The 16,795-nt window shown below is 51.4% G+C and overlaps 1 protein-coding gene across 4 annotated transcripts in view; it reads left to right on the top strand.

The window, feature by feature from the left end:
* The window catches only part of CRACR2A (calcium release activated channel regulator 2A), a 118,130-nt gene that overhangs the window by 60,490 nt on the left and 40,845 nt on the right, over positions 1-16,795 (top strand). For all 4 annotated transcript variants that reach the window (XR_003791039.1, XM_029204732.1, XM_029204734.1 and 1 more), the window contains exon 7: positions 13,685-13,775. Coding sequence is in view for 3 of the 4 variants with exons in the window: in XM_029204732.1 (XP_029060565.1) it covers positions 13,685-13,775 (91 nt within the window). In the remaining variant the exon portion in view is untranslated. The remainder of the gene's footprint in view (positions 1-13,684; positions 13,776-16,795) is intronic.

Genomic DNA, 16,795 nt, shown 5'->3' with positions numbered 1-16,795 from the left:
AGCCCGAGTTGGCCAGGCCCCGGGCGCCGCAGGTGCGGGCCTGCCAGGTGGGTGTCCCTTGGCCTGCGGGGACGAGTGTACCAGCAGGGCGCTGTGCTTGTCCACACTCATCAACGAACGTTACAGCGAGGAGCTCGATGTTGTGACCCACAGCGTGCGGACCGCTGTCCACGCACCACCCTGAGCTCCCTTTCATCTCATGCCTCCCCCCATCAACTCTAAAGTAACTTGCTGAGGCCCACTGGCTATACACAGGTCTGGAAGAGGACCTTTCGGACCCTGAATTATGAGCAATCGTGGCCGTGTGGTGCTGGAGGGAACACGGTCGGGCTAGAGGAGTGTTCAGAGCATTTTGGGGTGAGGCTCCCAGGGCTGGGAGAGAGAGGGGTTGAGGGTATACGCTATAGAGCCTTTAGCTGAATAAGCTGTGAGTCAGAGCTGAGTCCGAATCTTGGTTCTGCTGCTTACTAGCTGTGTGACTTAGGCCAAGTTACTTAACCTCTCTGAGTTGCAGCTTCCTTATGTGTAAGATAGGGACAGTAATACCCGTGTCATAGACCTGTGAGGATTACATGTCAGCATTTAGAACAGTGTGGGCACTTAGTAAGTATTCGATGAATGTTAAAATAATAACATTTATTACTATTTTAAATAAGTACGTCTGTGAGTCTTGGAGGATTTGCCTGGCTGAAGTGGAGAGCTGGAGGTGAAGTATAAGGATCGCTTTATCCTTCCAGACAACACAGTGTAGAGCTTTGCTGTCGAAGCCTAGTCTATGGAATCACCTGGAAGCTTCTCGGGAATGCAGAGCCTCAGGCCTCGCCCCAGGCCTACCGACTCTGCGTTTTAACAAGATGTCCAGGTGCCTCTTGCATGGATGTGAGAAGCAGGCCCAGGGAATCAGGAGCTCTGGGTCAGAGTTGTGTGTGGCCCTCCAACCAGCTAGCTCTGTGACCTTGCTCTGGTCTCTTGGCCTCTCTGAGCCTCGATTTTCTCACGTGTAAAATGAGGCTTATTTTCTGCCCCTCACCACCGCCCCCTCTGAGTCCAGCACTGCTCACCCCAAGGAGCCACAGTGAAAGTCAGGGGCACCCCCAGAGGGGACGGCTCCCTTGTTTCCTAAGGAGACGAGGGCCGGAATGGCTGCAGTGACCCAGCTCGGGGCCCAGAATCTTACCTGCAGGGGGCCCCTCTGCTGGCCTGCACCTCTGCAGGGAGAGACTTACTGCAGAGCCTCTTGGGCCGTACATCCATCTCTAAGTGGCCTCCATTCGTGTTTTGGTTCCAATTCAATGATGGTTAAAAAGGTCTTGAGCTGAAAGTCAAGGTCACTGTCAGCTGCATGGTCGAAACTAGCTCACCCAGGAGTTGCAGTCTTCTGTGCCCATCCTCCGTTCATATGCCTGCCAGCTACCCCTGCCCCAGGTCAGCTGATGGAGTCCACTCCGGCCGGGGGACTCGGGTGGGCTCGGGGCTCACTGAGCTCTCTGGCAGTCCTTTTCCTAGAGACCTGTAGCGAGCAGAGCACTGCAACAGGAGACAGGAGCAACCTGAGGTCCTGCCCAGGCACCGCCACTGACCAGCTGTGTGACCTCAGGCAATGTGCTTTACCTCTCCGTGCATCTGTTTCCTTACCGGCAACATTCGAGAACGGGATTGGTGTTGTTCAAACTTTCTGATTGTGACTGCCAGAAGACACGCACTTGACTTTGCAGCTCCCACACACTTGTGTGTGTGAATAACTGAGACAAAAGTTTCATGAAACGTGTTCACCCTCGTGACATGTGACGGACTCTGAGGTTTTCTCTTAGAGTCTCTTGTGTTCTCTTCTCTTCTGTTAAAGAAAGAAAAAGGTTGTTCACATCTTGTTTCCAGGTTCCTCCTGGACCAGGGGATCCCTGAAGGTCCTTGCAGCATAGAAGTCAAAGAAAAAACTGAAACCCCAATGGGATACAGAATAGTTAGATGGGAGGTTTTACAAATGGTTCAGCATGAGGCTGAGTGATTCTGGGACATCTAGGAGGCGAGTTTGGGGGTTTGGGCTTGTTTGCAGGAGGGGCACCCTCTGGCTGGTGAAGGGAGAGAAGGGAAGGTCTGGGGCATCGTTTGACTCGGGCAGCAGTCTGGGGAACCCTGACTGTCAAAGCATCTCCCAGTCTCCGCCACGAGCCGGTTGTTCAGTCCAGGGGCTAACACGTCACTCCATCTGGGAAATGAGCGCTCGTCCCAGAGAGGGCGACGAGACTTGCCTGCTGTGCGCAGCCGAGGGCTGGGCACCGGGCTACAGTCACGTGTGACCAGTAGCTGCCATGTAACGGGCACTTACTCTGTGCCAGGCTGAGCTGAGCCAACGGAGCACAGAGTCCCCGTCTTTGAGGAGTTTACGATCACACCAGTGAGGCAGAGCCGAAAAATTCTGCCGCACAGCCGACCAGGAAGTCCCCGTGCTGTTGAAACACCTGACAGCGTGGCCATTGGCAGCAGTGGCCTCAGCTGCCTCCCCCTTTTCCGAACCACACACCTCATTTCTCTGTCCCACGGGGCCCAGAGACTTGCGACCGACGTGGGGGGAGTCCTGGTCCCAGGTCCCCAGCCAAGCCGTGTCCCTCAGGGTTACAGTTTCACTGCAGTGAGTGAGAAAGGCCCCCCTGCGGCATCTTCCAGGGTCACCTCCAGCCTCTAGGAGGGAGGATGCAGCGGGGGCAGTGCTTGGGCTTGACATCTTGAAGCTGATGTCCGGAGGCCCAGGCTCTAGGGCAGTGTCAGAAGCAACTCCAGGCCTTTCCTCCCGGCCGTGTATTTTATTTTCTGACCCTGCATGTCGGGAGCAGAGGAAAGAGGCAAGCCTGGGGGCCTTCAACCTCCCACCCTCTTGCCTTTGGGACAGAAGTTGAGAAAACCTCAGATCTGAGTTAGACTCTGGGTTCAGTGTTTGACACTGGCGCGTGTCCACTGAGAAGCAGCCACGGCCCGGCGGGGTGAGGTGGGGGCCAGGTGGAATGCAGGGCCCTGGGCTGGTGCCCAGCTCGTCTGCGGCACCTCCAGAGTGGACTGCATTCCCTCCACTTCCCTCGGAGGAGGAGAGGGTCAGATTGCAACCGAGCTGCTTTTCTCTGTGTGCACCACGCAGAGGCTTGGCGAACCTTACATTTTACCGTGGGAGACGTGGTTTGACGTGAGGAGGAACTTCTGGCCATCAGAGCTACGAATTCCTTTGCCACTGAAAGCACGCTGCCCAATTATGTTGATCTGGAAAAAAAAAACTTGAGCTCTCCAGATGTAGAACGATGCTGCCTGGAGGCAGCAGGAACTTCAGACCTTTCACCAGTAGGGGATGCTGGGGCCCTACTCCAGGAGGGCCCCGTTGCCTTGGTCTGGGGTGAGGGCTCCAAGTCTGCGCGTATAAAATATCCCAAGGGATTCTGACTTTGGACCCGAGTTGGAATCTGCCAGAGGAGTTGCCCTGGTTGAGTTCCTTACCAAGATCTAACGCGGAGGATGGGGGTAAGAATGGATTAGGCTGTGTCCGGGGAGTGCTTTGAGCTCTTTGAAGAAAAGTGCTTTCGAGGTCAAAGGCAGCCCTCTCAGTCTTCTGCAGCTCAGTAGCCTTTTCTGCATCCTCGGTGGACCGCCCTTGGCCTTGACAAGTTTTCCGATGCTCCCCACACCCTCACGGGCATCAGTCCGTCCTCTGCGCAGTCTGTCCTCGTCCAAATGATTCAGGCCTCGGGCAGTTTCTCGGGAGCGTGGGGGGTGGGGCTCTGGGAGGGCTTCGCCTGCAGCTCCCACCCGGCCACTATCCTGCTGCTTTCTGTCTAGACCAATTTCCCTCGGCTCTGCAAGGGTGTCCAGACCAGGAGGGAATGTGTCTCACAGCCTGACAGGCAGCCCAGCCGTGATCCCGGCACCTGACCCAAGCCTGGGAGCTGGTGTTCTGTGGTATGTGTGTGTGGGCGGGGAGGTCATCATTTCCTTGGCCTTGCTTCCAGGTAGGGCAGCAATTAAAGCCTCGTGCGCATGGCAGGTGGCCCTTATGCACCACTTGTGACGAGCCTTAGCTGTGTGGTTCTTGAATGTTAGCTTGTTTCAGAATGACCATGGACTCTTGATTAGAGAGTAAATTCCCAGGTCCCTCCTCCAGGGGGTCTAAATCAGTGTGTTTTGGGGGCAGGGGACCCAGCAATGTGCATCTTAGCACACGTTCCCCAGGGGTTCTGATGCAGGCAGACCCCAGACCCCACTGAGAAATGCTGCTCTAGCCTGTTTCTCCAGAAGGTACCAGCCTGCAAAAGGCACGCCCAGGAGCCCTTCCAGTCTATAATTCCACTCCTGTTCTCAGCGTGGAGGGAAGTTCTTGGGGAGGGCTCCAGGCCATAAGGCCACAGCTTAGTCACGCACGTGTCCTTGTATTGGTATATTATTATCGGAGGCAGAAGCACACTGTTAACTTGGCCCCGAGAGCAGATGGAAAGGTGAGGTCGATTTGTGTGCTGTGTGCATACCGCGGGCATGATCTGTAAACCTGACTGATGAGAAATGGTTTGCTTTATCGGATGGGATAAAGCTGCAAAGTTGGTTTATACAAGGCAGCAGAATCTAATTAGGGAGAAACCATCCATCTTGAAAATCCAATTGGCGATTTTACAGCCTTTGCAGAATTTTCTACAAACTCTTATGTTTGCCTTTCATTCACCTCTACCCTCATCGTGTGGGGCTGTGTGCCTGTGAGAGAGAGAGGGACAGACAGAGACAGAGGCAGAGAGGCATTAGAGAGACTGAGAGAGACTGATTTCACTGAGAGAGACTGATTTCAGGGGAACAAGGGAACCCTAAGTGGGTTTTTCTAGTAAGAGCCTCCCTTTGCAGCCGGAGACCGCAGTTGCGTGGGGAAGGCGGCAGGGGGCAGTGGTGAGTCTGAGGCCCTCACGACCGTTCTCATCCCCACGGCAAAGCTGGCGGAGGCTGAACTTGCTTCCATTTTCTTCTCCGGCAAATAGCAGACCCGTTGAGATGTTTCTGGCCCAGGGTCTTCACTCCGTGATCAGAACGTGAGGGGCGGGGGCGGGGGTGGAGACCCGGGAAAGGGGGCAACCTCCAGACATTCGGCCCCATTCCTCACCCCAGGGCGTGCTCACTCCACAATTGACAGACCCCAGATGGAATTTAGATGCTGACAATCCTAAATGCAGAGGTTTGGAGTTGTCAGGTTTTTTTTTTTTTCTTTTCTTTTCTTTCCTTCTTTTTCTTTTTTTAAAATTTTTATTGGAGTATAGCTGATTTACAATGTTGTGTTAGTTTCAGGTGTACAGCAAAGTGAATCAGTTATACATAGACATATATCCCCTCTTTTTTAGATCCTTTTCCCATATAGGTCATTACACAGTATTGAGTAGAGCTCCCTGTGCTATCCAGTAGGTCCTTATTAGTTATCCATTTTATATATCGTAGTGTGTATATGTCAATCTCCCAATTTATCCCCCACCCCTTTCTCCCCTGGAAACCAGATGTTTTCTACATCTGTGACTCTATTTCTGTTTCATAAATAAGTTCTTTTGTATCTTTTTTTTTTAGATTCCACATATAATATCGTATGATATTTGTCTTAAAACTGAGGATGGTGGGAAGGCAGTGTGGTACTGTAGATGCACGTGGGGTGGGAGTCGAGGCCTGGATCCTTCCCCCACTCTGGCCCAAGGAACCAGGTGACCACACACAGGCCACTTGCACTGCCCCGATCCTCACTTCCTTCACATGGGATACAGGACACTTGTCTGTGATGGGAGGGGAACTCTTCCTCTCTCTGCATCTGCCTTTCCCCAGGCTTCGCAAACCAGAGTCCTGTGGATCGGACCACTGTCGGTCCACATGGAAACACATGAGATCAGAGCGACTGCTCTCCAAGGCCAGCGGCCATTTCTGAAGCTCTGCTTTGAGTTCAAGCTTCTGAAATTTATCTAAACTGTAGAAGAATGCCATTTGTTCTGTTCAAGGTTAAGACTATCCTTTCATTTAGGGAAGGAAGATGCTACTTTTCTTCCTGGAATGATTTCAGCACACCCTGCCTAGAGCCTAGAGGCAGGACCAGATGACTTTCTGAGACCCTTTGTTCCTAAGTGAAGGCAAAGGAGAGAGGGAACAGGAAAAAAATATGTTGACCAAGTAATATTCTATAGCAGAAAGGCTCGGCCTGTGTGCCATTAGCTGGAACCCCGGTGGAACTGAGTATTAATGCTCTGTTCTAGCCTGGTACCTTGACTCTCTGTGTGCAATGCACTTTGTGAAGCTTAATTAATTTCCACAGTACCTGTGGGAGGCTGGCAGGGAAAGTCCTTGCTCGCTGCAAATTCTCTCTGAAGGCCTCTTTGAACCTAAGCCTTGTATTGACACAAGCATCACTATTCCCAGCCCATTTTGCTCCCCACGTGTCCCATCCTTAGATCTCCAGTACCCCTGATACCATGCACGTGCACACTGCACACCCACACACACATACACACACACACACACACACAGTCATCCTTCTGAGAGGGGGCATCCACCACAGTCAGACGTCCTGGGTGGCACTGCATCCTCGAGGTCAGACCTGGGCCTCTCACCCTGGCTTTCAGTAGGTTCCATCCTTTTCAATCCATTACTACCCTTGCAGCATCCCCAGTATATAATTGCTCTCCTTCCCCCCACTGTTGAACATCTCCCTTTTCTGGACTCAGCCTTTCTTAACTTTTCCCCTGAAAACTCTACACCCGCCCCACTGCCGGAGCAGGTAGCTTCCTCCACTTAACTCAGCCAAGGCTGTGTGGTCACAGAATTATGTCAGCTGGAGCTCAGGAAGGCACCATGGGGTGGGGTTGGCACCGTGGGGTGGTGTGTGGCCTCTTCTGCCTGTTCCTTTCCTCCACGCCACTTACGCGTGGACTTGGAGTTCATAAACGCTGAATTCCTGGTGGGCAGAGACCATTCGGTAAGTCTAAATTACGTTACCCAGAATGTTGTTTTATGAAGTAGTCAATCAATGCTTGTTAATGCTGGTGGTGACGTAATGGGTCTGCTAGACCTTTCCACAAGCATGATCTTACTAAGTCCACATGATTTCTTTCTTTTTAAAGTATTTTTATTGGCGTCTAGTTGATTTACAGTGTTGTGTTAGTTTCAGGTGTACAGCAAAGTGAATCAGTTATACATGTACATAGATCCACTCTTTTTTTAGATTCTTTCCCCATATAGGCCATCACAGAGTATTGAGTAGAGCTCCCTGTGCTATGCAGTAGGTCCTTATTAGTTACCTATTTTATATATGTGGTGTGTATATGTCAATCCCAATCTCCCAATTTATCCCTCCCCCCCTTACCCCCTGGTAACCATAAGTTTGTTGTCTCCATCTGTAACTCTATTTCTGTTTTGTAGATAAGTTCATGGGTACCCATTTTTTACACATGACTTCTTTCTAATACAGGTATTACCATCTGGTTTTCCAGATACAGAAAACCTCGAGCTCATTGAGGTAATGTGACTCGTCCAAGGCCAGAAAGCTTATAAATGTCAAAAGCAGGATTTGAACCGAGGCCTTCTCACTCTGGCCCTAATGAACTCTGAGCCCACTGTAGGTGTCAACAGGGGGTTAAGACCTACATGACCCTGGACTACACAAGAGAGGCTCCGCAGCTATCACAGTGAGACAGAAGGGAGAGGATAAATAATTAGTGCTCCTGACTCTTACTCACTCTCCCTGGCTCCTTCACACATATGTCCCCCACCCCCCTGAGAACTCACGTCTCTCTCCCTCCCTTCTCTTATCTATCTCTTCTCTGTCTCCTCCTCCCTGTGTTGTTCAAAATAACTAGGCATAGATATCATAGAATGAAATCATTAGACACTGCCCTGGGGGAAGGGAGTGTTTTCAGAGTGGTTAATAGAAGACAGGTTGCATATTTATGCTCACATGTAATTAATTGATAGCTCAGAGAGCTCCATTACACACTGTTCTTCTTGTGTTCAACATGTTTACCAATGACGAATTAAGGGAGATATGGAAGAATATTTTGTAGTAATAAAAAAAAAATGTTCATCCATAGAGAAGATACAACAAATATAAACCTGTATGTGCCAAACAACATAGCAAAACACAAAAAGCAGAAACTTAGAAAAACAAAGAACATTTGATAAAAACAAGACTTTAAAAGCATTTTAAAAGTTTAAAAGACTTCAACAAACTTATCTCAAATTTGACATATCAGTCAAGCAAAAAGCACATCAGAGCTTCCCTGGTGGCGCAGTGGTTGAGAGTCCGCCTGCCGATGCAGGGGACACGGGTTTGTGCCCCGGTCCGGGAGGATCCCACGTGCCGCGGAGCGGCTGGGCCCGTGAGCCATGGCCGCTGAGCCTGCGCATCCGGAGCCTGTGCTCTGCAACGGGAGAGGCCACAACAGTGAGAGGCCTGTGTACCGCAAAACAAACAAACAAACAAACAAAAAAAGCACATCAAATATACAAAGTGTTTGAAACCATCAACCAGCAAGCTTGATTTAAGAGATGAATGGGGAGTTGTGTGCCTTGCAGTAGAATACACATTCTTCTTATAGAACTTATGTAAAAATTGACAATATGGGGATACAAAGGAAAGGCTAATAGATTCCAAAAAGTAATCCCTTACCAATAAAGTTTCTTACTATAATACAATAAAACTAGAAACCAACAGTTTATATATTTTTTAAAATGCTCTTTCTTTTTTTCTTTTTAAAAATATATTTATTTTATTTATTTGGCTTCACAGGATCTTTGTCATGGCACACGGGAGCTTTAGTTGTGGCATGTGGACTCCTTAGTTGCAGCATGGGGGCTCTTTAGTTGCAGCATGCGGGATCTAGTTCCCTGACAAGGGATCAAACCCAGGCCCCCTGCACTGGGAACTCAGAGTCTTAACCACTGGACCACCAGAGTAGTCCCTAAAATGCTCTTCTAAGTAAATCTCAGATAAATTAAATAATCAAAACCAACATTATAGGTTATTTAGATTACATTATGATTGAAAACTTAAAGTATCAACAGAATTTGGAAGGTCATTGAATACACTGGGCCACCAGCTGGGATCCATTAAGATAGTGACAGTTGAGAAAGATGGACTGAATCTAACAGGCATAAAACCTAACAGAATTGCATTTGAGATCTTGCCAAAATCCAAAACACCAATGGCCAAAGCACAAGGTGGGAGAGATATGATTCAGTCACACCACCTTTTTCTTTGTTTTTTAAATTAATTAATTAATTTATTTTTGGCTGCTTTGGGTCTTCGTTGCTGTGCATGGGCTTTCTCTAGTTGTAACAAGTGGGCTTCTTGTTGTGGTGGCTTGTCTTTGCTGTGGAGCACAAGCTCTAGGTGCATGGGCTTCAGTAGTTGTGGCACATGGGCTCAGTAGTTGTGGCTCATGGGCTTGGTTGCTCCGTGGCATGTGGGATCTTCCGGGACCAGGGCTTGAACCCATGTCCCCTGCATTAGCAGGCGGATTCTTAACCGCTGTGCCACCAGGGAAGCCCCTCAGTCGCACCATCTTTAAAACAAAAACCATCACTCTGCCATCAAGTTTCGAGGTTTTAGTCGACAAATGGGTTCAGCGTTCATCAACTATGTGATGTGACTGCCCAGAAAAGTGAATGTGCTCTTAGGCTGCATGAATAGGTAGGCAGCAACTAAAGCAAGAGAGATCTAATCTGCACCGATCAGCCCTCATACACTGGGCATTCAGTTTGTGACTCTATGGCTTGAGAAAGCTCAATTAGAGCCCATTCAGAGAATAGTAAAGGGGATGGTGAAGGGACTTCCAAAAGAAAAATTCCATGTGAGACATGGCTGGAGGAAGTGGAGAGGCATGACCGCAACCCAAGGCTACTCCTAGATGTCTTAATGCTGTTTTAAAATATATGAAGGGTTATTACACAGAGGCAGGATAAGGTCATAGAAAGACACATGTCTATGAGCCAGAATAGTCCATAGATGAAAGAGCTGCTTAGAGATCCAGCATTCCGTCTCCCTGGAGGTGTTCTAACCTGGTCTGGGTAAATACTTGGTGGAGATATTGTGGCGAGGATTTTAACACTGGAAACATAGGTGGTTGGATCAGACAAGCCTTCCAACCCCGAAATTCTTCAATTCCCCTGGAATCTGGTATTTCCTGCCATGTGGTCCACCCATGGACTTCTGAGTCTGGTATCCAAAGTCTTAAATTTATTTCTTACAGATTTTCAGCATTAACATTTTGAGCACAGGCCCTGTGGGTGACATCAATGCCTGAGTGTTCGTAACCTAGGGAAGACAGCATAAACCCAAAGGAAAGAGTAGTTCAGGGCTTTGAAATGTTCACATAAAGACACATGGTGTCCTCCGAGGTCAGAGAAGGGGGTCAGTGCGTTGGAACAGACAGGGAAATACTCATGGAGAAGACTTCAAAGTCTGTGTTTGTGTGCGTCAGGCAATCTGAGTGGCTTTAGAAATAGTGGCAACAAAGGGGTGTATAATAAGCAAACATAATCCGTTGCCTCTTTCCTCTGATGGCAGAACGTGGTGAGCCCGGCTGGAGCACCATAAGCCATATGCCCAGATTTTTTTTTTTTTTTTTTTTTTTTGCGGTACGGGGGCCTCTCACCGTTGTGGCCTCTCCCGTTGCGGAGCACAGGCTCCGGACGCGCAGGCTCAGCGGCCATGGCTCACGGGCCCAGCCGTTCCGCGGCATGTGGGATCTTCCCGGACCGGGGCACGAACCCGTGTCCCCTGCATCAGCAGGTGGACCCTCAACCACTGTGCCACCAGGGAAGCCCTGCCCAGGTGTTTTGAGAGTGTCTCTAGCCATTGTTTCTCCCAGAAAAATAATTTCTCTGCAGCCCCTGCTCACACACAGCCTGCATCTCAAATGGATCTCGCTCTGACAGGAGGTTTGATTGACTAAGCTTCCTGTTCTTCATCTTGCTGATTGCTTCTGCCCCTTTCCAAACCTAGCAACCCTTTTATTCTTGAAACAAAGACCCTCCTCCCCTTGGGGAGTGTTAGCCCTTGCCCCCCGCAGCCCATGATAATAATTACGATAATAAATAATCCCTTACATCCATTTAGGACTTTGCAGTTCAAATACCTTGCAAACCTGCTCTCTTGTTTGGTCATCGAGATGATGCTGGGAGGAGCCGGGGGTACAGGTGCTACTTTGGGATCGGAGGAGGTCTTCTGCCCTCTGAGCTGGTTTGGTGATGGGATTGGTGTGCACAGCACCTTAATGATCTCGTTGTCGGGGCTCGGGTGTCCGGCCCTGGGTCAGGGCTCATCCTCTGAAGACATTCAGGCCTTGGCAGCCTACCAGGATGCTGGCTGGTTTTGTTCAAGAGCGTTTGCCAAGAATGAGCTCCATGTCTGATCCAGTGTGGGCCCAGGATCGCGGATGCCCGCCTGCATCCCAGGACTTCTTTGTGGGCGCATCCTTTGTGTTGAGGGCTGGGAGTAGGTGCCATTCAGAGGCTACATCTCTCTTCCCCCCATTTGTTTGTTAGTAGCAATTTGCAAAATTACTTACTTCACGACTAACAGACTGACATGTGAGCACGAGAAGCATAGAGTTTATTAATTTAATCCAATAAAACTTCAAGTTAATATAACACATTTAATGATAGTGTGGAATTAATGCTCTGCATGGTTATTAGGCCTAAACGGTACACAGCTTATGTGCCTGACTGTGACCAGTGTTGCTTTAGCAGCGTCAAATCCATTTTTAAGTTTTTCTCATATCACTTTATTAGTTCCCTGGTGCTTATATAGTTGGAATCATTGTCTCTAAAGTTTTCCTGGATACCGTTTACCACGTAGCATTGGAATTTCTTCCAGCACAGGAAGATAACTCCAGGCACCAGGGGAAGACCATCTCTGTTTCTGAAATTTCCTTTCCACTGTATCATTTCTGCCCCTGAGGTGTCCCTATGCAACAGCAGGTGCCTCGGCTCCTTACTTCTTGCCAAGGTTTTCTTGTAATTGTCATGGGGTAGCTAAGAACCAAAGTAACAGTCCAAACATTTGTCATTCACCAAGAAGAGAGTTCTCATTCTTCACCAGAAAGACGTTTGTTACTCCTGGGATGGGAAGCCCAGTGATGAACACAGAGCCTTGGCTTGGAGGAGTCTTGGAGAGCTGTGTCCTCCTGCTGAGCACACCCTGGGCCAGTGCCATACTCACTCAGAGTCGGGTCTGTGGTCTTGGGGATACAACCAAGAAAGGGAACTCAGACAGGTGAGTGACCTTGACCGTGCAGATCCACACCGGTTCCCTCGTCTGGGTCAGCTGTGTGGTTTCTGTAGAACTGGAAGGATGCCAGTCAAAATGGCAGCCTGTGCATGTGGTGCACAGGTAGCGAGTGGGGAAGGGGCAGCCTATGGGCTGTGGTGCAGCCTCGGGCGGCGGGGGAGGCCTGGCGCTGGACTGGAGTCCCAGGGGGACTTGGGGATACAGGGAGGTGGGACTTAGAATGACGGAAGGCTCAGGGGAATGAATGCTTTCCCATCCTTGACGTTTTCTTCCGAAATCTCTCTGGTACCTCTTAGAACCGAGAACCAGGGCTGTTTGTTCAATTATAAACGCCTCCTTCGTTGAATAAAGAACAAGGCAGTGCCAGCATTTGAGTTTAGAATGGCAGGTACCAGAATTGGCAGTAGGTGTGTATATTGCAGGTTCAAAGCAGCCCTGGAGAGCTATGACGTAAGCCTGCTTGCTGGAGCCTAGAGTTTCCTTAACAGGACGGAGGGCAGGGAGCGAGGGGCAGAGAGGACCTTCCATGCCCAGTCAGAGAAGAGGTGTAGAGGTGCAACCCCCTGGGAATGTCACATGTGATCATCTCCAGTCTTGGTTCGAATGCTAATACCTGGTCCTTCCCGTTTGAACTTGGGGGAGTACTTGAAGGAGGATCTATTACTGGGAGAGAAAGAGGAGCCATCCCGGGGTGACCCACAAAACCTTGTCCCCAGAGCCGCATCTGTCTTCATCTCCACGTAGGAGCAGAGAGGCCAGCTACGTACTTCCTGTCCTGCGGGGCTCTTTGGAGTAGGAGGGGACGCTGAGAACCCAGCGTGTCACTATTGCCATCAGCATTTACCCAGCCTCACCCTTCCCATGGCCCTGTGCCGAGATGGGTGAGCCCTTGGACAGGTGTGGCCCCCTTCCTTTCTAGGGGTGTTGTGATGGTGGCGGTGGTCACCACCATGGAACCCTTTGAGATCCTATGAGAAATGAGGGTCACGCAAAGTTCAGCACATAGTTTCCAGGAGAGTACAGTTCAGGTGGTGCTGACGGAACCAGGTAGAGAGAAAGCGCCCAAAGTGGGAAACAGATACACCAAGAAACCAAGCAGAAAGGAAGCCCACACCACACACCTTTATGCTGTCAACAAGCGTATAGGGATCAGTGGGCAATAGGACGGTGAGTGTCACAGAGGCTGCTGAGATAAAGCAGAGGACAGGAAGGTGGACCCAGGGATGCCTGGGAGGGACAGCTGGGAGATAGGAGGATGAGAGGGTCCTGCTGGGCCTCAGTGGTCAGCTGATCCCGGGGAGCTGACCCTGCAGCCTTGGCTGACCCGACCGCCATGGTCACCCACGCCACCCAGAGCTCCACTGGGGGATAAAGGCATCTCATCGCGCTCTCTTTTTGTCACCTGTGCAGGAAAAGTGCTGCCTATGATGAAGAGATCCAGCACCTGTACGAGGAGATGGAACAGTTAATCAAAAGCGAGGAAGAGCAGTTTCTCCTCAAGGCAAGAATCCGTTCCCGGGGCTTGGCTCTGCGGGCCAGGCTGCAATACCACCTGCTCTGAGCACGCCCTCTCCCCAGTGCTGCATGGCACTATTGATTTCCTGTTTCCCTGCTTTGTTTATTTTTTTCAAGGCCATTGTCACCTTCAAATATGGCATATAATTTCCCGGTTTATTTTTATTGATTGTGGTCTGTCTCGTCCTACTAAGATGTAAGCCCCAAAGAGCAGGGATCTTTACCTTTTACGTACTAATGTACCCTCAGCACTTCCACCGTGCTTGGAGCACAGCAGGCAGGCGTTCAACAGGTAGTTGTTGAATCAGTGAATGAATGAACAAGGAATCAATGCAGAGAAGGATGGAGGGGCTTTACCAGTTGAAGCAGCCTGAAGCCTGGCTTGACGTTAGCTGCTCCCGAGACCTCCACGGCAAGCCTGCACGAACGCGACAGCCCGTGCCACTCCACGCCCAGCAGCTCCCCTAAGGGGACCCTCGTTAGAGCCGATGCTTCCCATCCTTTCCCCTTGGAAACCTAGAAATTTTAATTCCCAAGACAACTCAAGTGCCACTCTTCTCGAATTCCAAGGGGGAAAATGTAAAACTCACATTCCTGCTCTTAGTCAGGCACTTAGCCTTCCACCAAGCCCCGTTGTTTGTCTTGGGAGCTCAGAACTGGTGAAATCCCTTCCTGTTCCAGGCTAAGCAGGATCCTTTAGGGGAACATATTCATGAGACGGAGCTACAGGAAACTCCCTCTTACCCATTTTCGGATTATCCACTTGTTGGGTTCTCAGCGGAAAAGTCTTGGATTTGAAAGGCGGCCTCCTGTCTTAGTTCGGGCCATTACAAAAATATCATAACCTGGGTGGCTTATAAACAACGAACACTCATCTCTCACGCCTTTGGAGGCTGGAAGTCCAAGATCAGGGTGCCAGCGCAGTCGGGTTCAAGCAACAGCCCTGTCCCGGGTTGCAGGCTGCCAACTTCTCTGTGTCCTCACGTGGGCAAGCAGGCTCTCTGGGGTATCGGACGAGGGCACTAATCCCACTCTGGTGGGCTCTGCCCTCGTGACCTAATCGCCTCCCAAAGAGCCCACCTCCTTGGGGCCATCTCCTTGGGGTTAAGTTTCAACGTATGAATTTTGAACATAGAGACCCCATCACTGGCTTGCTGCCTCTAAAGCCTGAACCTGAGGCGCTGTCACATCGCTCCCCTGCTCCTTAAGGCAGGTTGGTCTAAACCAGCGTTTCACTTCATTCTGCCGATTATTCACACCACGGCCCCATTTCTTATCACAGACGCCCTTCCAGCTGAGAGGGCGTCAGAATGCTTTCCAGAAAAAGCCGGTTGTGTTCTCCACCCAGAGCCCTCTGGAGGCTGGGCAGTATTTCCAGACCTCCCCCTCGCCTTCCTTTTTAGAGCGCTAATGCGTCCTGGCTGACACCGCCCTCCCCCGACATCCAGCCTTAGTGAAGGCGAACAGGCAGAGAGAACACGCATCTCCTCACCGAGCGGACTCTACGGGGGCGGGGGGCTTTTCCAGAAGCCTCAGCCTTACCGCCCCCCCCCACGCATCCCCTGCAATAGTAGACCCGCTCCCTTTACCCCAGTGGCTTTGTGCACAGAGGGGCCGAGTTCTGGGGGGGGGGGGCGGCATTCGGCCCCCTCCCCCCCACCATGACTACAAGTCAAAGGTCATAGCTAAGGAAAGATGCTGCTTCCAGAAGCAATAGGTGGGTCAACGCCTGGGGACTGGGAACGGAAAGAGGTCGGGGCTGGGGGGGGCGAATTCCAGGGCAAATCTGCCCCAGTTGGGGGGTCTGACCCCGCTGCCGCGCCCCACCCCCCAGCCCGGCTCCTCCCTTCTCAAGGCCTCTGAGCCCCAAACGCCTTTCAGGCTCAGCTCTGCGATGTACGCTGTTTGCGTACGCGTGGGAGCCGTGAACACGTGTTGGCCGTGCTGCGAAGCCTTTGGGCGCGCAGGCGTGGCCTGGCCACCGTGTGAGGTTGGTGGTCTACAGTTCATGACAGCTTGAGAGGCTGCACCCTCTGGCCAGCTTGGCGCTCGGCATCTCACTGGCCGTGACCCCCTCAGCACTCTGTGCCCAGCAGGGCCGCTAAGACACTCCGTCTGGCCTTTGCGGGGCTGCCGGCATCAGCTGGGGGTCCTGGAGCTGCTCGCCCCACCCCCAGCCAGCGGGGTGGACAAGATTCCCTGCAGCAAACGTTGGGAGCAGAGGCTGCCTGGTCATACCCTGCCTCCACCGTCAGGTGTGGCCGACACGAGGACGGTCACAGGCTCCCCCCGAGCCCCGCTGACCTGTCCAAAATGGGCAGAGAGGGCTTCCCTGGTGGCGCAGTGGTTGAGAGTCCGCCTGCCGATGCAGGGGACACGGGTTCGTGCCCCGGTCTGGGAAGATCCCACACTCCACAGCGCGGCTGGGCCTGTGAGCCATGGCCGCTGAACCTGCACGTCCGGAGCCTGTGCTCTGCAACGGGAGAGGCCACAACAGTGAGAGGCCCACGTACCGCAAAAAAAAAAAAAAAAAAAAAAAAAGTGGGCTGAGGAACGAGGTGGCGTCCCCAGATGAGGGGCTGAGGAAGAGCCCTGGGCTTTGACGGGGGCTGCTGTCCCCTCACCTTGCTGCTTCCAGACAGGGCTGCCCCCTAGGGCTGAGTCTCACCACTGTCTTCCTTGGGGAGGTGTCGTTCCACATCACGGAAAGCCCTTGGGGCTCCTGTGGTGAGTTATATGGAGGCTATGATGCTTTCTTCTCTTCCTACCTGGCCTGCGCCGCGGCCATGCCTCGGACAAGCAGAGAACATGTTTCCCAAGAAACAGCGACGTGGAAGAAAAAAGCAGGGAGGCTGGGCAAGGCAGGGCTGGACCCCAAGTCTCCCGCTGCCCACTCAGGGCCCTTACACCGGGTCAGGCTCTGGTGAGAGTGTCAGGCACCCTGCCAGCTACACACTTTCCTCTTTGTCCCACGACCAGGCCCCTTCCCGCTTGCATCACTGGGGT

Source organism: Monodon monoceros, unplaced genomic scaffold, assembly GCF_005190385.1.
Source record: "Monodon monoceros isolate NGI ecotype Baffin Bay Population unplaced genomic scaffold, NGI_Narwhal_1 Super_Scaffold_6, whole genome shotgun sequence".
In the NCBI taxonomy this organism is placed as follows: domain Eukaryota; kingdom Metazoa; phylum Chordata; class Mammalia; order Artiodactyla; family Monodontidae; genus Monodon; species Monodon monoceros.
This window is presented reverse-complemented; position numbering and strand designations above follow the sequence as displayed.